Below are 22961 nucleotides of genomic sequence, written 5' to 3' on the forward strand. Positions count from 1 at the left end.
AAGCAGCTGCATGGTACCTAGGTGCCAGATGGGGTTAAAACATGACACCATCTCAAATATGATCTCACAGGTCTCAGGAAAAAGAGAAATCTTCCTGCTAGTTTCTACTCAGTGTTCACAGAAGTCACTCTTGTAAAGTAATTGTTCAACTTTCAAAAAGTGTCACAAAAAAACAGAGTAAAGCATCCATACCTGCAGTTCTGAGTTTTTCCTTTTGCACTATAGACATAATAGATTTTCTCTGGAACCAATCTCCTCCTCCCTCCACTTGCCACAAAAGGTTTTTATCACCAGGGTACTTCTCAAGGTACTGCTTACAAGCTGAGCAAACACAAGAAAAAACACTATATTATAGACTCTATATATAATAGCATAACTCAGCTATAACTCTGTTTTTAAAGTTTATCTGAAATCAAATTATTTTGCAATCTACAATCATACACAAACAACCACAGAACTGTTTAACAAGATAGTCGAGGCTGAGATAAACAATATTGCTTTACCCTATACATCCTTCTTAATTAGTCTTTTCTTAATATAGGTTTAAATACTTTCCATTATTATGTTAAACTGCAAACAAAGATTAATGGAATTTTCGTCTTTTCCTGGTACCCACTTGAGATTTTTCGACTTCACTAGACACTGTTCCTGCCAACTACAAGATCCAACTCAGGACAGAAGCAGAGTATGTAGTCAAGTGCTTTTTGTCACCTCACACTGTAGTAGGCACCTGGGACAAGAACCCTTTTGGAGTGTTAACACATTACCATTGAATGGTTAATCACTGGCTACCTCCAGAATATTTTCTGCACTGCTGTCCTTCCAACTCTTTTCTCTCCATACCTGTATCAAACATACAGGTGAAGAGGCATGCATGCTTTGATATTATTCTTTGGTAGTTGCTAGAAAAACTACCATTTTTCACCTGGTTCACTACTGATGCACAGTTTCAGAGCACAAGATTCCCACTGTGTCATTTCTTGACTATAGAAAATAATTAGTTATTAAATTCTGCCCAAGTAATTTTCCTGGTTGAAGCATAACAAATCAGGTCTTATCAGATCGAGTGACAGACTGTGGTGCTTGAAAAAGCAGAAAATTTCTACTGGTTAAAGAAGGCCAGATAAAAATGTTCATAGAAGTAGCCCTGGCAAACGGCCTAAGAAGGAACACAGCTTGAGAAACAGGACAAAAGAAATGTGTTTCCTGTCTGAACAAGTCAGTCCCAAGAAGACAGTTCCCAGAATCCATGTCATTTCCTACATGACATAGTTCTCTTGGGTTGCTAATGGAAGAACCATATGTGTTTTCCTTCTATTTTAGAACTGTGCTTTCTGATAGACAAGTTAAAGCAGAGCCTAGAATGTTCTCCTCACCAGAGGTTCAGAGAAAGCATGAATTAAATGACCTTGTGAGGTTTAGGTGTGAGCAAGCAAAAGATGCAACAGGGCAGGTATTCATTAGATCCCACACAGGAACACGTCAGTCCATTGTACAGGCTTGCTGGGGGAAACTTCACAGCAGCAGAAAGCCAACTGAGTTGAAATAATCTAGTTTTACACAGAGGATTAAAAACTGAATCAGGAACTATTTCATCTTAAACAAATCAGGGTTTTTACCCTCCACCAAAGTGCAGAAAATTTAATGTAGAACCTGAGGACGAGGCCACAAACATGGAGCTTGAATGACAATACTCATTTGGACATGTAAAGAAACCACAAAGAAGATCAGAAGAAAAAATGAAAGAGCTTGCCTGTATACATGAAGGATGACAGTGGATATCGTAGGCCAAGAGGCTCTTCAGTAAAAGAATCCACAAAGTCTTCCAACATGATTAGCCCAGAGTCTTTCCCACGATGTTTCTTTCTAACAAACATTGTGTCTAGCACTGTCAACTTATACTTCTGATGAAGAAGAGAGCTACAAGCACTTCCTGAAATAATCAGAGAAAAAAATATTCATCAGTATGGATGCTGACTGACGTGCTGCAGCATGGATTTTAGCATAATTTAAATAAAGACTTTTATAACTTACAAAAATTCCGAACTATATAATACTAAGAAATAGTAAGTAAAGTTATAAGAATAATTTATAACTTTATTAAAAATAAGTAATTTCTATTAGTCATTTATTAACTTTTTTGAGCAAGCTTCATAAGGTTGCCAAGATACATCAATGGACTAATGTAACAGAGTGAGTCTGTAGTACCAGAAAAGAATAGACAAGACAGAGAGGAAAGGCTCACTTTGAAATCTCACTATACAGTTCAATATGAAAACCATAGTAAAAAAGAAGCTGAAAGATGGAGGAGGGAATAGGAGAAAACAAGACTATTTAATTACACTTTTATGCTGATTACATTACTTCTCAGGACAAATAAGAAGACTAATTCAGTTCTTGCTTAAAGGCTGAAAGAACGATTCCAATTTTTTAAATGAAGACAAAAAAAATGCTAGGACATTTCACACTGGAATTCTCCCATAAACAACGTATTATCCTAAAATAAACAAACATGGAACAGATGGTCACAACACATAGGTACTTCAGTATCAGAGGACTTCAAGGATAGCTATGAACTCAGCAGTGAGAAAGGGATGGCATATAAGGGCATTAAGACAGTCCATTAACAGCCAACCCATTTTCAGGCCCTTCAGTGAACCTGTGAACTATGCCAAAGAGTTGCCCTCTTCTCTACAAGGACAACAAGAAACCAAGTAGGCTACACAACCCAGTTAGTCTTTGCAACCTTGTATGTTTTAGGACCCATGAACATACTTATTTTAGGGCCATGAAAAGAATCAGAGGGCCAGAGCACCTCTCACAGGAGGAAACGTGAAGAAAGCTGGGGTTGTTCAGCCTGGAGAAGAGAAGGCTCTGGGGTGACCTAATTGTGGCCTTTCAGCACCTGAAAGGAGCCTACAAGAGAGCTGGAGAGGCACTTTTTACCATGTCATGTAGTGATAGGATAAGGGGCAGTGGCCTTAAGCCACAGGAGGGTAGATTTAGATTGGATATTAGGAAGAAATTCCTCACTGTGAGGAGTTGGGAGTTGCAATCTGGGACAGGTTGCCCAAATAAGGTGTGGATGCCCCATCCCTGAAAGGGGATGTTCAAACTGTGAAGCTGTGGATGCCCCATCCCATGTTCATACCAGGCTGGAAGGTGTCCCTGTCTGTCCTTGTCCCTGGCATGGGGGTTGAAACTAGAAGGTCTTTAATGGTCCATTCCCACCAAAATCATTCAATGATTCTATTATTGTTTTCATTTTTCAAGCAAAGGAAACTTGAACAGAGAGGTTACACTACTTGGGTACCTTTTGGGATGCTTGAAGAGCTCCACCACCCTTCAAAACATGTGTTTATAGAGTAGTCTTTTCCACATGGACTTTTCATTAGGAGAATACAACACACATTCAGACACAGGTGAAATTTTGAAAATGTTTTCAAAGAAAAACCTCCAATTTTTGCTAACTCAAGACAAACACAGTCCAATCCAACTGTAGACAACTGTTCCACAGAAGAAAAAATGATAGCTGTCAAGTATATCAAATTTCTCACAGTTTTAAATACATTTTGTAAATATGAAGAAACCTAAGAACTTATATTGTTAAAGCAGGTATCTCAGCTAGAGATTTTAACAGCCACCTGACATCTTATGACTGCAGGAAAACACCAACTCAATTAGGCCTGCAAGGCTCATGCAGCCTACTAATACAATATTCTTCAAACAAGCTATCTTCTCCCTTTTACCACCCAAATTCCCACAATCCTCAAATGCTCTACCTGTAGGTTTGACAGAATAGAACCCAACAGCCTCTCCTTTTTTCCACAAGATCTTAGCAAAGTGGCTGCTACCATGACAGAGGAACGGGATCTCATTTTTTTCCATTTCTTGTGTTCTGTAGATAATTCGGTTCAGGACATAGAGAACGACTCTCTCTCCAACAGACCTCACCTGAGAGAGCACAGAAAAAAACATTTCAGAAGGTTGGTCATGCTAGTTAATACCCATACCATGAGGGACCTTATTTAACACAGCTGCAGACAGATTTCAAGGGAAGGCTGTAAGTGACTCTCTGAGGTTTGTTACAAGGCAAGAAGATGCTCAGAAGCCATTGCAGTGGGTTAAGTACAAATCACAACCACAGAGGAAATTCCATGTCCTCAATGTCACCCCCAAACCAGTTCATAAAATCTGAGAGAAGGGCAATGGAGTGAGAATGTTATGATCTAACTCAAAACTGTTTTTTGTACTTAAGAAACATTCACCAAACACAACAGCAGTATATCAGCCTCAGAATTCCCAGGCTAGCAGGTAACTGGAGTCTTACAAAGGAGAAATGATGAGCCTCAGGGTGGCAGGACTTGGCACACTCAATCACTCCTGATAGAGTGGCAGGCAACAGCACATGATGCAGTGAAAAAACTTGTTACAACAGTTTCTGTGGCATGAAATAAGGAATTCAATATCCTTTTCTCTGTCCTACAGGGTTCCTTTTACATATGAAGTTTGAGCTCACCACTATTCTACTTAGTCTGAAGGAAGGAGGAACCATGATCTCTGCCAATGCTTAGTCTCAGCTACCTCCCTCATAAAGGATTCAGCTTTCCTCATTTTTCTATCATTAAGAAGTATGTGGAAAGCTAGGCTTTCACGCCAAACTCTCTACAGAAAATTTTAAAAATTATAAAAATTAAAGACATGCTACAGGGGTTAAATAATGATAACAAATGTCAATAAAGCAGATACCAGGAAACTTACTTTTCCAAACCTCATGTATTGCCACTGCAAGCCATCAGCTTCAACTTGCTTCTGTCAAACACATTCCTGACAGTATTTTTGGTTTTCTAGTCTTCTGATAAGACCAATAGGTACTGCTATGGTACAATGCACTATTCTACCAAGACATTTCAACACAACCAGATCACAATATTGTAAAGAGTAAAGAAAAGAAATGGTAATACAGCTAACATCTAAGTTGTCTGTGTGTGAAGCTGCTGTACAAAGGTCATTCTTGCTGTAGACATCATCTTCACATTGAGGCTCCTTTCCCCCTTGTACCTATTCCTCTAATCCCTTGAACAGCCCTCTCATTTCTAAATGAAACTAAAACATCTTGCACACTATCTATTTGCCATTTTCTTGAAGCATAGGATTGCTAGGTGAATGCTGGAGTGCTTTACCTGGTGGAGCCCCTGTCTAGCAGGGACAGATGTTCTCACAATGTCATCAATTGACCACCACTGGTCAGCAAGATACAGGGCTACAGCTTGAAAGAAACAAGGGAAATAAAAAGTTAGTGATTCTTACCATTCCAAAAGAAACATATTCATTAAAGTTGATAAATACTCAAGAATAACAATGGAGTAATCACATTAGGCATCTTCTAGATGGCACTACATAAATGTAGCTTCTACTACCCTAGCACAACCAAAGGGGCACTGTACACCCCCACCCATAATAAATGCTCTCTAGTCCAAAACCTTTTTTGATAACTGAGACTAATAAACACTAGGGACGTTTTGTTTGTTTGGGGGTTTTGGTTGGTTTGTTTGGTTTTTTTTAATCTGTGGTATGGTATACAGGAACTATTTTTCAGACGTAAGCACTATCCTTCAACACTGTGCTCTAACATGTTCTTCCACTAAAAACTGCCTGTCAAGATAAGTCTCAGTCATACATGTATTTTACTATTGGGTGGCTAATGGATATTGATATTGAAACTGTGCAAGTTTTAGGGAGTTAGATGGATGTAAAAAGGCTGACAGCCATGTGAGCAGCAGTTAGGAGGAGTGTGACCTATAGGCATTTGTGGCATACTTGGCAATCATATACATGGCATTAAATGAAGAAGGAAACATGGAGAACTGGAAGGGGAGGAAGAAGGAAAGAAGAAAGGAAGGAGAAAACCCACAAAAACCCTTCATCTCAGCCAGAATTATGCTAGCACTTCAAGCTAAAGACAAATTTACACACGACACTGATCAATCACTATTAATAAAGAGCATTTTAATTCATGTGCAAATTAATGGATTCTAAGAATGTTCAATAAATACCCTTTGGAGAGGTGAAGCATACTTAATGAGATCAAGACAGATATGTTGTACTGTGGTCCAGACAAGCACCACATTATTTTGCTACATATCAATGGGTCTAGTTCTGATCTGATTAGTGTGCAAAGTTCTAGCATTTGTGTATATAAATCCACAATAAAAAATAATAGTATGTGAACAAAAAGACAGGGAACAACAAATGCACAAGGGAAAAGTTATGGGATACAGTAGCATGAAATGAGGAAGGGCCCGGCTACATGCATTTTTCACAAAAAAAAATAAAAAATAGAAATAGCAATACAGAGATAAAAAACTTAAAATGAAACCTGTGAATGTGTCCCATGGTGCAAACAGTGCAAGGACTTTGTGTGTCTGCTCTTCACCATAAAGAGGAACAAAGCCCACAGATGCCAAGCTAATAGGAACCTGAAACAAGAATGTACAATAATTCAGTAGACTCTTGCTAAAACAACAGTAGTAAAATACACAGAGAATGCATATCAAGGTAAACAAGAAGAATATTGAAATTCAAGTCCTTAACAGCTAATTGTAAAAGACAAGCATCAGACCTCAGCCCTTTCTTCAGACACAGATTCCTGGAGACAAATCACATCTAAAGAGCTCTCACTCTCAAACTCTGGCAGATTTAGCTGCACTAATTTGTACAGCTCGCTTCTGCCAACAGTTTGCATTTGTGTGCACAACTGAAGCAAGGTGTGCAAGGAGCCAGCATTGTGTTCACTTCAACAGCCCCAAGATGTCAAAGCCAACAGAAGAATGAGGCAGTCAGTCAAGCACTGAAACAAACTGGCACAGCAAAACTGTTGTGTTTGTTAACAAGTTCTAATGTGCTACAGTGGGAAGACAAATTCAAAGAGGTTTTGTTCCCCCAAGTTACACACGTGTAATAAATTCTGAAGTTGTCTACTTGATTTCCCCCCTCAGGAAAAACATGAAAAGGGTCAAATGATGTTCTTTTAAGGAATCAAATGCCTTTGTGGAACCGCATTTCGATATTTAAATTCACATGCTTCCATTATTAAATTAACATACAAAAAGCTTCAGAGACATGAACGGTGTGGTAGACAATCTTGCTTAACCAATTTAAGAGGATTATAACATGCTATTGTCACAAATGGAGGCATTAATACAAGCAAACATTTAGGCATACAGCACTTGCATAAATGCAGGAAAGTAGTCAAGACTCCGCTTCTGCCAAGGAATCTGTGGCACTGACCTTTAGATCCCACAGAATATCCTCTCAGCTCAAATACTTTTCATCAAAGCTATACACTTCTGGTTTTATTGGTACTAGCTCTAATACAAGTGTTTGTCTGAACAGAACCAACAGTGACTGACTCACCACACAAGGGGTAAGTGTTTAAAACATAAGTGTCACAGCTATTCTCTATTAGAGCTCAATAACCGTATAGAACACTTCAGATAAAGAAAAAGAGCCACTTTTGAAATGAGTGAAGCTTATAAATCAAAACTTGAACCAAACATGAAGAACACTGAAGGATTGAAGTACAAAAAGAACCAGTTAGCTTAAGTAAATAATGAACCCGTAGTGATAAGTTTTTGAGAATGCATTAGGTTTATCAGTTGAAAATTTTAATTTACAGTCAGATTGGGCTTTTTAAAAGAATTTCTTAATATTTACAGATCCATTCCCTAGAAGCAGCACACAGTAACTGAAACCCAGATTTAAACCCAGATACAGAGTGAAAAAAGTAGAGTTTAACATAAAAATTCTGAATTTGGGAAAATACAAAAGCTTTGATAAAATAATTCTGAAATTCAATAGGACTGGATATCTTAAACCTTAGGTCTACAAGGACATTAAGAACTCCAGTCCCACAGTATGTGCTGGTTTTTACCTTGCGGCGGTCTGGTAGAGAAAAGAATTCAGGAGAGTTTGGATTCTGCCACCGAAGGCCGAAGACATAGACCTCTGCTGAGTTCTCCAGCTCCTCATGACTGTAACTGTTCAATATATCCACAGGGAAGGACATGCTCTTGAGAAATAAAGCAACATTATTAACGTAGGTAGTTTGAGACATGCAATGCACACGTAAATAAATTGTTGAACACCCACACTCTGCTGCTCACTTCTGTTCTCTATATCCATGACAGAAAAGAGAAACACTTCAGCATTCAGGATTAATTAGGATGGTGACCAATAACACCCAGTTTGTAAAATAACCGAATCTGTGCTCATAAGCAGAATAGCATGAGATTAGCCTATAGATCCCCCTAGACCTCAGTTGTGGCAGATTTCCAACATACAAGCCCTACGTTTGCTGCATAAGCACATGCTGCTTTGAGGTGGCAGACTTAGTTCTGTCTCCCTCCCAGATGATGTTTTTGATGTCACTGGTTAAGCTGTAACTTGGTGGTTAACAAAAAAGTAAACCACCCAGATGATAACAAGATGGAGTTGAGACTTTGCATTTAAATCCGTCTCTGGAGAAACCTAAACATTGCTCAGGATTTTTCTCAACAACTGGCCAGTTAGTGCGCTTAACAGATGGTTGTTTCCAAAAGCATTTCAGCTGTGAACAAACTTACACAAGCTCATTAAAAACAAGAGCCCACAACAGACTAAAGAGAAACACTTCGAGGAGGTGACATGACAAGACTAAAACACTGAAGCCAAACCTTAGTGACAACATCTCCTTAAAAGCTCTTAGATTCGAAATTTCCTTGTCAAAGCAGTGTCAAGTTAAAATGAGCAGCAAGAGCTCCTGGAATCCACTGTGTGGCCTTCAGGTAAGGCTCTTCCAGTTCTATAAAACCATACACAGAAATAGACCCCTCAGCTGCTTTCAAGCTATGACTCAAACTCCCAGAAGCATGAATAAACAAAAATTCATGAGAACCTACTCTGGTGTTCTGAAGGAACACAAGGACCTTACTCTATCTTGCTCCCATCACACAAGTTTCTGAACACAAAAGTTTTAATACAAGTTTTATGATTCTTAGTCCTCACTACGGAGTCTTATTTTTCAGTTTTATTTTAAATCTTAGTGTACAATGATTTCCCCCCGCCCTTAATCTTCAGCCCCTCTGTTTAATCCACCATTCATTATTCTACTGAGACAGGTAAATCAAGTGCAAAATAACATCTCATTCTGTCTCAATCAGTAGAAATTAAAAGTCTGCATTTTGAAAGCTTTTGAACACCAATAATATGATATTACTACTTTGACTGGAGAGAAGAGCCTGCTCCTCCTACAGAAGATAATTTTTTCCCTGTTAAAGTTGAACTTGGACACTTCATCGGCATCTACCATGGCTGCCTTTGTTAGGAGAAAACACTAATGTTTTCCAAGAATGCTATTGTTCAGATATACACATGCATTCCTCAGAGCCATTTCCTTTCAAAATCAGGTAACTCCTTCCCCAAAGCTGTTATTTATATTTTCTCCTGCCTTGCCCTCCAGTCTCTCACATTCCTCCTACTATTGCTCACTGACCCTACCAGACACTTAGCTGTATCTCTTAATTCTCCTCCTGTTTCTTTCCACATTTCAGGGCTGGCCTTGCTGACATCAACTTCTTTGGCTCCTCCTGTTCGCAAGTGAACTGATTTCCAAAGCCAAAGGTGAGGCATGCTTGCTTTTGAACGCAGCAGCAATGCACAGCAGACAGAGGAGCTGCTGTCAGGGGTGAAATTCATCCACCAACGGCCTCCTTATCTCCAGCAGATATGACTTGCCTGCACATATTACAGTTCTCAAACACACCAGCAATACTGCATGGACTATGCTGACATAAGCACACTGCAAGACAAAGCAAGGAGAAGTATAAGATCACATGACACTATTTCCACAAGAGGAAGAGGTTTTTCCACCTGGTTAACTGCAACAGGCAAGGTAAATTCAGATGTAAAGCAATATAGGTATGTGAAAAACACAGAATTTAATTTTCTGTATGCTGGCAGAAAGGCTAACCCTCCTCTTTTATTAAAGAAATACCAAAGTGCTTAGATAACTCTGCTATTAACAATGAAATTGAGCTGAGGTTTCATTATTACATGAAAAACAGACAAACAAGCCACAAGCTATAACTTTAAGCCTCTAGGTAATAATTCCTGACATTTTTTTGGAATAAAATAGTGAAGGACCAAAGCAGAAAACACTGCAATAAGAAATCCAGTAGATTATCTGAGTTCCAACCACTACACCACTATGAAAATAAAAGCAGCAACCGTATCTTTGCTTAAAAGCAAAAAAGGCTAATTACTGCATTCATTATATTACCCTCAACATCACTCACTGGTGTCTTTTCTGTTTGCTGTTTGGGCTACCTAATTTCTCATGCCACACTTTGATTTTATTTGCTCTCAACACCCAGTAGTCACTTTTGATTTTTTCTTTCACAGCATTTACAGAGAATGCAAAATGTTATGCAAAAGAAAACAATACAGATAAATTTTCAAGACTAAACCAAGAAAAACCTACTCAGCAGCCCTTCTAAATAACCATTTATCTTTTTTACCATGCAGCAGATTAGACATGTGAAGTTACAAGCTCTCATACACTTGTGTGATGTATTTTGTCTATGTGCTGAACAGGTCAGGAATAGTTCACATTTAAGTTCACTACCTCCCTGAAGAAATCAGTAACTGTTCACAAAGTTATCAAGCTATAATAAAAGCATTGAACAAGTGACAAAAGAAGAATGTTCCACGCCAATCTACAGCACAGCATAAGGAAGTAGTTCACAATACAAAATGCAAGCATCTCAAATTTGAAATGGAAAATAACCTACCAAAGACAAATGAAATGTCTTCCAACAGTAATGAATTAATAGATGTCCCTCATTAAAGCACAGTTGGCTTGACAGTATTTTAAACAAAGTAAAAACACAAAATAAAAATACAGTTGGCTCCACATCTAGCCAGTCTAAAGTAAAACAGGAGAGAGAAAAAGGCTGGAGAAAACAGATTTTCAGGTTTTCTTGGCTAGAGCATTAACACATTTCTGCTGCAGAGGCAGCAGGAACAGCACAGGTCTCTGCCATGCAGTCCCTCATGCCCCTTTTTGCTGCTCTAAGCCTCCATGCACTGCACAACTGTAAAACTGTCAGGTCAAATCTTTGTCACACGTTGCCCAATCACGCTCTGCTCATGGGGCACCATCCCAATTGGTTAGCACACAGTCAGGCTGGCTGAGCACATGCAATGTAGCCCTGAGCAACCAAACTCGTCATGACCGTTTCTGCATAAAAGCTTATTAGAAGAGTGTGTTTGGAGGAGAGAGAAGAAAATTAATTTTATTTTTCAAACGAGGTGACTTAAGCCTTTCAGTTTTCAAGTGAAAGAAAATAAATCTTGAGCTCTTCAAAACCATAAAAATTTCACAGAATAACATTGATGGTTTTGTGCAATAAACTCACATGAACAATATTTGCTTTAGTATGGAATCATATGACTTTCTCCCTTGTCAGCATTATGCAAGCTATTACATGAGAAATGGCACGTCCTTTTTTAGGAACAGCTGCAGCACCAGAGGGTAACAGATCAATTCATGGAATGTCAACAAATACCACATTTTACAGGATGAGTGAACACATTCCTGTGCCACACAGGCACTTCTTTACTCACAAAATCTTTATTACTATTAGCATTAAGGTTAAGAAAAACCATGGGATAAGTGAGCAGCACTAGAAATTGTTTTAATTATAAATTATATCTACACCTCCTATTCAATCTCGGAGTGCATGAAAGAGAGATGCACAATACACACAACTTCCAGATCACATGTAGATTTGAGCAGGAATCAAGAGGTCTATTCACCCCCTTGCAGTTCCTCAATAATGAATGACACAAAATTGCAGAAAGATAATAACCCAAAAGCTATGTTATTTCCTACAGTATGTCAGAGGGCTTAAATGCAACTTAAAACTGGGTTTGGGTGCCTTTATCTCAGGGGAAGTGAAGTCTAAGTGGTTAGGCTGACAAGGATTGAGAGGAATTTCCAGCTGTAGCACAGACTCCATGTGAACACAGGCATGTTACTTGATCTGCCTCAACTCCTCTACAAAACACAATCAATCATTACCTCAGAGGGACCGATGTGAGAAACATTTTACTGAGATCATGAGATACTTGAACAAACATTATATCAAAACTTGACAAGTACTGGAAATCTACAGTTACTTACACAGCACAGATAACTCGAACAGCTAGTTTTCCTTGAAAAAATAAAATAGTAAAAAAAAAAAAAAAAAAAAAAAAAAAAAAAGAAGAAGAAGAAGAAGAAAATCACAGAAAATCATCCAAGGTCTTTTCAACATAAGATAATAACTGGGACAAATAATCATGCGGTGAACAATCTTCAGATTTAAATTTGTTTTAAATAATAAATAATTATAATTTAATTAGTCATTTGGGGTTTTTTTAAATTGCGATTTGCAGTTTAGAGAACAGGTGCCAGGGTGCTCAAGCCACCACCTGCAAAACTTTTCTGCTAAACCAGGAAAACCAACTTAGACTCAGCCTGCAGGATCCAAACACAAGTCCAGTCCTGTGATGAAGCACTAGCCTACTCGGAGAGAGTAGACTGCAGTAATGTCTGACCCAAGCTTTGACCTATTTCAACAAGTGGAGAAGTGGATGACCAAACCCCTCAAGGACTGCCGTGCATTCCCCATGAGTCACCACACACCTTTAACCAATATCTGTCTTAAAAATATAATCCAGACTAGCTGTGAGCTAGACCTGGGCTCACATCATGAGAAGAGACATAAATAACAAAATAAACACGTATGTCCACACATACACCAGTTCCAGAGAAAGCCAAGCCAGGACTGCAGGAGTCCCAGGAAATGCTCCGGGTCCAGACTGAGGAGGCACCAACTCCTTGATAGGAGCAGCAGGAGCATCATTCCCATTTTGCTGTGTTTGCTTCCTACCTTGCAGCATCCAGTCGCTGCTATGGTGAAAACTGTGAAACCACGTAAAAGTTGTAAGAAAAGCTAATTTTTTAAAAAAGTAGACTTTTCAGTCTTCCGGCTTCGACTACTAAAAAAATCATCACACCTGCCACTTCTAGAATTGTTAAACTCTCTTACCAGTTATTCTATTAACAAACAAATCACATAAATATTTCTTTGCTTTCACTACCAGCTGTTACACACACACAGCATTTTCATTTTTCTTCTTTATTCAGCATCAAATACTTGAAACTGTGAGAAGTTGTTTTTAAAGTATTTTTTCTTATTTCTATAAAAATAGAGTCTGAAACTTCAGTTTAAAAGTTCAACATTTTCTACTACAAAAATAAGTAAATCTTAAACATATGCTAAGATAATTAGTCATTTAAATATGATCAAGAGAGTACATACTCGGTTTATCGTGAGTCTACATAATTGAAATACATACAGAAAACCTGTCCCATAATTACCTATTTAGACCACTACTGTAACAAAGCTTTTGAGCTTTATAAACATCCCCATCTCTTAAAACTCTATTAATTTTAATCTGTAATGTTATGTACATTGACTAGGAAGAGGAAGACATTTTAGGAAAGAGGTGTTAAAATTTTAAACAATAGAGTGCTTACTAGGATTTCTTGAAAAATGTACCAGCTTGAAGCAGCAAGAATAATACACTGATCTGCCACATTGAATAGACAGTTCAAGTCCTTCTCACTCAAATAACTACTTATTTAGAGTAGGTTTCCCCGGGGTTTAAATCACAAATTTGGGGCTTAGACAGCATGTGTTCAAACCATGACCGGCACATTAGCACCAAGGCATACTTCCCTGCAGTATAGCTTTCATTCACATTTTTTGAGAATATGGACTAATAAAAACAAGTTTTTGACACAAGTTCAGATAGATTTGATCTGGTTTCTTTTTTTTTTTTTCCTCCTTAAAAGGAAAAAAAAGATTTTTTTTGTTAGTTTTTCTGGTTTGGTTTAAAGTAACACAAACCCCAAACAACATCTATTCATCCCCTGCAAAATCACAAGTTGGAAGTTCTTAAGGAAACACAGGGCACTGTCTAGAAATTGCTGTCAACATCAACCAAGATCTCTGGATTAATATGCCAGCCACATTACCCATAATCTGCTTCAAGCACCTTATGCAACTCTGGCTTTCTATCAGACACACAAATCAGAGCTGTTGATTTGAATGCAAATAAACAAATAAAAACAACAATTTCCTTCATCAATTACCCACACAATGTAACTTATATGTATAGCACAGAATTATGAAATCTACACACAGGATTCAATTCCCCAGCAAGAATTATGGTCAGAACTTCTAAATGCTGGGTTTGAGCACTGTCTTATCAAATGAAACACAAACAAGGACAGAAAGAGGAAGAGTCCTCCATATTAAAAAAAAAAAAAGAAAAAAAAAAGTACTTGCATCAGATTTCTTTAATTAAAGATGACAGGGTAGTATTAGGAGAAGACATGCACCTTCTCTCTCAAACCCACCTTAGGTAGGTAAGATTCTTACTCATATGCCCAATTAGCCACCTGTGTAACACCACTAGCATTTTACTCAAGTGATTTAAATTAGATATTAGATAGCTTATTTAATCAACGACTAAATTCTTGAGTACACAAACTACTAACCTGTTATTTACATTTTTCTACAGTCTCATATTTTAATGAGATTATCATCTGGCTTTTTGAAGATCACCTCCTTCAGTGGGGAATTTTGAAAACTAACAGGAGCAAGTGTTTTCTGCAATGAAAATGTGCCAGAGATATACTATTTTAAAATTCTATGTTTGAGACTTATCAAAATAAACACAATTAATAAATTCGGAAAATTACGGTTTTTTACAGAAACCTTTCATGCCTTCCCTTTCAACTACTCCGATTCAAGGTGACTTTATCCATACATAATATGAAAACCATTCTAGATGTGTTTGAAAATAATTCACGTGTATAAGATAGAAAGATACAACCAGGTGGGATTATTACTCCATGAATCTGCCTCTCTCTGACATACTTCTGATCTTTCCACTGCTCAGCACTCACTCTTCTTTCTAATTTCCCACTTTCCTCTCACTTCCCTTCACTACATGACATACCTGTTCAGGAGCTAGGAAAACAACACCCAACCCCACAGAGACACCTCAATTGACTCACCTTTCCTCTCTGGTCACTACTCTTTCTCCCTTCCAGGCCTTAGCAGCTTGAGGCAGTTGGTATGCTGTTCTCCATCCTCAGTACCCTCCAATTTTTTTCCTGCAAGTCTAGGCCTTACACCCTGTGCTCCTAAAGACCTCAATGACCTTCCTATAGCTCAGCACTCAGAGCCCCCACACAGCCTCTCTTTCCAGGTGGCTGAGGGGCACCTGTGTATGTCCCCCACCTGGGACATGAACAGCCACCCTGCTCTTACCCTGCCCACCTTCTATAATTCCATAGGTTTACCTCCTCTTCTCCAGGCATCTAACAAGGCAATATTCTGAAGCTTAATTTGCTGCTTGATACCAGAAGATCCCTCTCTCTACTCCCACGTGGCACCCACATTTCTTAGCAACTTCTTCCATTTCCAAACCTTCACATCCTCCTCTAACATTATCCCCCTGGTTGGCAAGGGCCATCTCACAGATATATCTAGTGATTTCAGAGATAAGAACAAAAAAGAAAGCTCCTTTTTTTTACAATACTTAGTAAAAAAAAAATTAAAGGGACAACAAAACCCACCAAATCAGGGTAGACAGCTGGTGGAGAATCAAACCCAACATAACTAATCTAACACCACAGTGAGACTGGGGTTGCAGGAACCCCATGTAAGCATTTGCATCTATTTTTAAAGTGTTTGGCTGCTCTGTCCTATCACTCACAACTGGGGCGGACGTCAAAGCTGCACAGATGAGATTAGCCAGTCACAGACACGTGTGAGCACAGCTTTATGAGTTACCTCTCATCAGCCAAAGAGGACCAGGTCTCTCCATGGCTCCTTGGAGAATATCCCACCTGGAAACTCAAGTGACGGTGTCTGTGGCCACTAACAATGAGGGGCAGGTGATTCTAATCTTTGCAATCACAGCCTCCATACCCAAGCAGTTGCTAAAGCTGTTGTCTCAACTACAAATACGCCACATGAGGCCTGGCTTTCAGCAGATGAGCTGTAGGAAAATTCAACAGTTAAGCAGTGTGCAATCTCTTTCTTCTTGTTCAAATTATGTGTAGGTGGTTTTGCCTGCTTCTTAATGTCATTTGCAGCTGGAGACCTACAACCAAGAAAATAGCATACAACTAAGAAAGCACCAACTGCCTTGGTTTTGTGGATGACTCAAATGAAAAGGTAGAAAGGGGAATAGGAATTAACATGAGATTTTCCTGGACACAGGATTGCACATAAATAAAGCTGCAACAAGATATCCCTGTCAGCCAACCATAAAACTTCCTTGCAAAGCAACAAGCACACAGAATTGAGATGTTTCAGACTCTCACTGTATGGCCTTATGGCCTATTTACAACCGCCTGAGGATCAGAATTCTGAAAGCAGTAAGACAGTAAACATAACATATTTGGAGCAGTGAGAATTTAAACCTCATCACAGATTAAAATTTTCTGTTTTCCCAGAAAGGGAATAGGCAGCTATCTCCAAATTCTTGGTCCAACTCCAGCATCCTGAAGATACTATTCTTCACAATTATCTTCACAAGATGACAGATGTAAAAATACAGTGTTTAATATGAGCCATTCTGAATTTTACCTGCTGCTTTTGCTCAGTATCCAGCTGCAGCAAGTTCTTTCAGCTGCTTTGCACAACAAATTATGAACTACAACAAGATGATGAACTTCACAGGCATCCTCACAAAGTAGTTTGTGCACTTATCAAAAGAGTGAGGGATCACTCCAAAAGAACTAGGGACACAGGTAATTAGAATGAATTTTACCTTGCCTTTCTCAAAGGAAAGGTAAGGTAAAAGTAATACATCAAGATTATCACACACATCAAAAACATTGTTCAAAGGCTTTTAGACAACATGCTTGGGCCACAGACAGGATAAGGAGTCATCAACGAGTCCCAGTCTGAGCCCATTCATGCTATGAAGAGATATTACAAGTTACCATCCCAGGTGACAGAGACCATTCTCACAAATACAGTAATAGCTGTGAGTGACCCCATATGCCCACGAAAAACAGCATCATTTCTTCCCCAGCTTTACAAAGGCCACAAAAACTGACCATCTCTGTCTAGCTCACAGTTGTAGTCAGTAGTGACTATGTTTATCTTTCTTATCGCATCTTCAGAAGGATAGGAAAAAGGCACATACAGACTAAAACTAGAAAATCAGAAGTAAACCCTATCCTCTGAAAAATGAGCAAGTAACAAAATAATATGCAAACCTAGTATCAATACAATTTTAAAAAGCTAGGAAAGAGTCAGGCATCTTGTAAGCTGCTCCAGCTAGTAAGAAAAAAACAAAAGTTAGGAAGGTCTGGTATTTGTTTGTGTAGAAATCCAGTTCCCATAACAAAGGAAGAATAAAACATCAAAAAAGAATATTTCATTGCCCAAAGTCAGAATCATGAACCTGTTCAGAGTAACAGAATCAACTGACTTATGCCCTCTCTTCCCCAAAATGAATCCCTCCTCCCCAGTGTTCATACAAATATTTAACAAAATCCTTATCAGGTTGATTCCTGAGCAGCTCTGCGTTTGCCTTTTATTGCAGTAGTCTCATACTTGTGGATGAGACTTATTTTTTGTTTCCCACAATTTTTTGGGTACAGACACTGCTGGTTTTGTTCAACCCATGACAGCCACATTATAAAAACCTATCCATTAATGTGCATCCACAAGACATCACTAAACACGTTACTACAGGACTCAAGATCCATGTCTGCAAATTTTATCAAGAATGTCTCTAATAGCAGAAAGGAATTCACACACAACCTTCTCCCTGGTGTCATCCGTCCTCATCTCCACCGGTGATCATCCTGATATTCCAAGAACTCACAAGCTTCTGTCAGCACACTGTATTTCCCCTGCTTCTCACTGTAATATATGTTTGTAAGATTCAAATTCCTAAGCTACATCTTCTGGTACCTAGGCTATCCTGTTATAGCTGTACTTGAATTTTTGAAAAACGAAACAAACTGCTTTAAAAGCTTCAATACTTCGTCTTCTCCGAAAATGCACACATTGCTTGACTGTTAATGGTGGGTTTGGAAAAGGTAAGTAAGCCACTCAAGCTTCTGAACATACCACCTTTACTGTACTTTGTTAAAAAGCAAACAAGCAAACAAAAACCCCAAACCAACAAACAAAACCCCCCAACAACAAAAAGAACTAGTATTAGTAGAGCAAAGCATTAGCACTGCTGACTCATTATACTGACCGTAAATCAGTGCTCAGCTTAAGACTGAGTTGCCAGGAATCAGCTTATTATCTCCTGCTCCTTCAAAATACTCCTTTCTGCAGCTTCAGACTAAACAATCACAACATAAACTCTTGGTGTTGAGATATCAAAAGAAATTAATTATTCCAACATTTTAAAATCCTCTAAAGTTGCCTCTGTGCTGCACTGTAGTAACATTTACATTGCTATTGTTAAAATCCCCCACTGTTTTATCATTATCAACTCACAAATTATTCAAATTCCCCAGTTATGGTTCTTGCTGGCTAGCTCTACAACAGCTGTGAGAAGTATTGTTCAACCTAGAAAACATTTCTATTTGCAGAATTTTCTGCAAAAGAGCTAGATAAAAGACTGGTCTTCCAGCAATACACATTTTCTAACTTAAGCACACTTCACATTTTTACACCTGGTGTTTTGGAAGTGTGAAGCCAGTTAGGGGGAAGACAGAATTTCATACCATTCGAAGTTCTCTGATTCTCTGTGCTGGGGAAAGGCTGGTGCAGCTGCAGGCTCACAGCCACTGCCACGCCAGAACTTCTGTATTGGATGTATTCTTCCAGCACAGCCTCAGGGGCTACTGATTCAGCAGAGACCACACCTTTACTCATTATTCTTTCTCTTCAGTAACCCGCAGAATTAAAGAAATCTATTTAACCACCTTCATTCTACATGTTTTGGTGAAGCCTAGAAGAAAGGATGCATTCAATTCATCGTGGTCCATTTCCTAACCAATTTCTAATCATAAGCAGAAGTGAGAGATGCTGGCCCTGAGATTATGCAGGTCCCCTGTCCTACAGTATTCTGACATTACATGTTAATGTACACAAAACAAAGTACAAGACTAAGAGAGAGAGAACTCAGATTTGAAAACAAATCAAAAATCAAAACTATTACTTTGAATAGCCGGACAACACACAGTTCAGTATACAATTCAGAGAAATGGATTTTCCTAGATTTTCAATTCAAGAAATCATTTAGAACTTATAGACTTGTCATTAAAAAAGAGTAGTAGGTTTTCCAGTTTGCTCTGAAAGCAAAGAAACACGTCTGTGAGTCCTGACAATTCTCACTAATTTTATTGGGATTTTAGGAAAGATTTGAAATCTCATTACTCTTTCGGGACAGGATTCTTTTATGTATTTTAGCAAGCTATTTAAAAGCTTCTCTGAAATCTCTGACTCACTGGAGAACACCAACTAAATTTATAATGATTAAATAAATATATGCTGTCACATCCCATTGTTCAGGGAAAAAAATCAGCAATAGCAGACAAAACTGCCAGAGTATAAGAGAATAGCTACAAAGACACTGCATATGCTATTTTGGTTATATTTAAAACAATGCAGTTGAGGAAACACATTAGAGCAGGCTTTTCCACTCAGACTTGTTTAATCCATGCTGCAACACCTGGAAGTGTAGGTTTGAGAGGAGGGTGGAATTCTGATTGTTTATTTTTTAAAAAAAATCCATTTCTATCGTGAGAAAAAAGTTTTTTCATTTTTCAAGAGGTTACAAAATGGTTACCCAAGAGACGTTCATTGACAGAAAAAAAGCAGTTCCAAAGTGAAGTGCACAGCTCTGCCACTGCTGCCCCAAACATCCACAGACAAAAAGGATGACTGAGGATTTCTGGAATGTATAGTTGATACAATGTGACGAATAAGTTACAACCTTGAGAGTCAGGAGTAAAGCATTTATCTGTGAGGAAACAAGAAGCTGGTATCTTGCATGGAAAAATATTTAAGGAATGCCAATGTGAAAATAAGCCTAAGAAGACATTACTTCAGCTCTAATGCTACATTTTTACTTGCAGTTTAGAAACATGATTGGAAACATCTTTAAATGATCACACTACTCGGTATTCATTGATTGGTGGAAAATAGAGATTGATACCAAATGTTACCATATCTAAGAACATATCTAAAGCAATTGAAGGGCTCCTGTACTCTGATGAATTTCTCCAGCACCATCAAATTCCATGTTCATCTTTTAGAGATTTTTGTATCAACTATGAAAAAAAAAAAAACAACCCAAAAAAGCATTAATAAGTGTCAGCCTTAATAATGAAGTGAACTTTCTCCATCATTCACTGGCAAGGACTGCACTGGACTAGATAAGCAAGTGCAACTATTTAAAACAAACTGTGCATATACCATGTGTGGATAAGAAAAGTTTTAAGATAATTTTGAGTAGTATTATCTTTACAACACTAGGAGACATTAAAAAACACACACACACACACACACACACACACACAAACTTCCAGCTTTTAGATTATCAGATCAAAGAGACATTATCTACCTTGATGTGCATATTGAAGAAATTAAGGCTATTTTCCAATTAATTTTGCAGAGTAATGCCCATTTGTAAAGTGTCTAGTTATGTAACACTGCAAGAAGAGTTCTGGATCACACATTGCTAGAGAGATATAGTAAAAGTACAGTAGAATCCCGTCTTAATTATTCATCTTGTACAACAGGAAAGAAAGACACTGTAAAACATTTGATTCCACATGAAGAAAATTATAACAAACATCAGACTGTAGAAAGAGGAACAAGGAAAGGATTTTAAAACCCTGCCTATATCAGCAGCTCAAAAAAACGCTCAAAAAACCAGTGTTGAGATTGAGATGCTCACTGACATTAATAATACCTGAATTTGAACATTAATGGTATGAACCACTCACTGCCCTAACATTTTTCCACTATGAAACAGGTGATGATTTTTTTTTCCACTAGCCACCATTAAGACAAAAAGCAAGAAGTTCTTCAGTACCTAAATCAGAGGTCAATTAAACAAGAAAGGAACCAGTGTGGTTGAGGAAAAGAAGGTGCACTAAGTTCCTATAGAGTTTGATGGAGGAGGAAGACCATGATCACTCTAATCTGCAGCAATCTTTAATGGGTTCTCCAGTGAGGCAGCACTGATTTTATTATAATGATCACTCTGACAACAATACTTATTCCCCATATGAACTGGCGGGCTCTATACTAGGCTGTGACCAATGATGCAGCCCAATGCATAAAATGAGTAAGTGCAGCCATGCAGAACAAGAAAACAGTTCCCTCCTCCTGCACGTATGTAAGCAAAAAAAAGCAAGTATCAGCCAAACGGTGTACCCACGCCAAAGGCTGGTTTCCTACATTTCTGATTATTAATAACTGAAAACTAAAAACTCCACAGTTCAGAAGAGCTTAAAGATAATTCCTTAATAGTTTCCACTAAATAGAGCATTAATTCATGTACTAAATTGGTGAGTTAATACATTTTGTTTTCCATTTATGCTAGTAAAACCTTTTGCTCTAGCTCCCAGTGCAACCCACTCTCTCAGGCTGCATTTTACTCTCATCAGCAGGATAGCAGTGCAACATCCATGGATGCCCTAGGCAAGATGCTTCCCTCTGTTTTAAGAGGAAAGAATCGACCCTACCCCAAAATAAAATTCCAAATTACTTACATGTCACATGTAGGAGAACAGGAGAGTGTGTGTGCATGTGCCACTGCGTGTGTCCACATGTGTTTGCACACGTACACCCAGAGCCATCTTTGTGGGACGTAGCAACTGTAGCATTGCAATTACTGTTTTCACGCATACCTTGAGGTGTATTGGAGTATAATGGCTCTTACACGTGTGCGTGCGGCTGTAACACGAAAATTCCAACGCTACAATAGAAGACCCCACAAAAGATGGCTGGTTTTGGTGAACACGGAGTGGCCTGGGCCAGAACTCACGCCGAACTCGGCACGCCGCCAGCCCCGCCAAGACCGGGGGGAAACGCGGGAGGGTCGAGCTCGGCAGAGCCGCCCCCGGCCGGTCTCACCGCCCCACCGAGCCGCCTCCGCCCATCGCCCACGGCCCCGAGCTCGGCGCGGCCCTGCCCGCACCGCGATGGCAGCGGGGGCGGCGGGGTCGGGCACTGCCCGGGGGGCGGCGGCTGCGCCGCGGGCGGGGATGCGGGCGGGCGGGCGGACGGACGGACACCTGGCGCCCGCGGCGGGCGAAGGTCCGCGGGGCAGCGGCCAGCCCAGCCCAGCCCTCCCAGCCGCCTCCCGCCGCGTCCTGCCCGGCCGGGCCCTGCGGGGATGCGGGACGCCTGGGCAGGTTACCGCGGCGCGCCTCACCTCACAGCCGGCCGGGCAGCCCGCCGCGGCGGCGCGGGGATAAACGGAGAAGGAGGCGGAGGCGGCCGGGCTCCCTGACAGCACAGTTCACGACACACCCCCCCGCTTACCTCCGGCTTCGCCCGGTCCTGCTGCCCGGCGCCTGATATCATCTCCCCCGGCGGCCTCCCCGCCCCTCGCCGCTGACGCACTCCCGCTGATCCGCCCGGAGCCGCCGCCGCTCGCCCCGCCATGACGGCTGCGGGCGCCCCGCATCGCCCCCCCGCCCCGCCGGGGTGTGGTACCCGGCCTCGGCCCCGCATCGCCGCGGCCGGGCTCTCCATCACCGCCCCGCTACCTCTGCTACGGCCATGGGCAGGTGTGGTGCCCACGACATCGCTCACCGCCGCTGCTGGGCTGGGGGGGCACCTGTCCTGTGGCCCTGGCAGACG

General features: G+C 39.9%; 1 protein-coding gene across 2 annotated transcripts in view; it reads right to left on the reverse strand.

Annotated features, from left to right (window-relative positions):
- The window catches only part of FAM169A (family with sequence similarity 169 member A), a 40034-nt gene extending 17337 nt beyond the window's left edge, over window positions 1-22697 (reverse strand). Inside the window, exons 1-7 of one of the 2 annotated variants that reach the window (XM_066180747.1) lie at window positions 22641-22697; window positions 7934-8071; window positions 6380-6479; window positions 5184-5269; window positions 3783-3954; window positions 1754-1933; window positions 193-321 (exon numbers count right to left, since the gene is read on the reverse strand). In XM_066180747.1, the coding sequence (XP_066036844.1) occupies window positions 193-321; window positions 1754-1933; window positions 3783-3954; window positions 5184-5269; window positions 6380-6479; window positions 7934-8071; window positions 22641-22682 (847 nt within the window). In that variant the 5' untranslated portion in view covers window positions 22683-22697. Of the gene's footprint in view, window positions 1-192; window positions 322-1753; window positions 1934-3782; window positions 3955-5183; window positions 5270-6379; window positions 6480-7933; window positions 8072-15172; window positions 15601-22640 lie in introns of those variants that run through there. The other variant, XM_066180746.1, reaches the window with a different exon arrangement.
- Window positions 22698-22961: the final 264 nt, after the last annotated feature.

Source organism: Chamaea fasciata, unplaced genomic scaffold (genome assembly GCF_029207755.1).
Source record: "Chamaea fasciata isolate MVZ Bird 193981 ecotype frontalis unplaced genomic scaffold, bChaFas1.0.hap1 SCAF_4, whole genome shotgun sequence".
Lineage (NCBI taxonomy): Eukaryota > Metazoa > Chordata > Aves > Passeriformes > Sylviidae > Chamaea > Chamaea fasciata.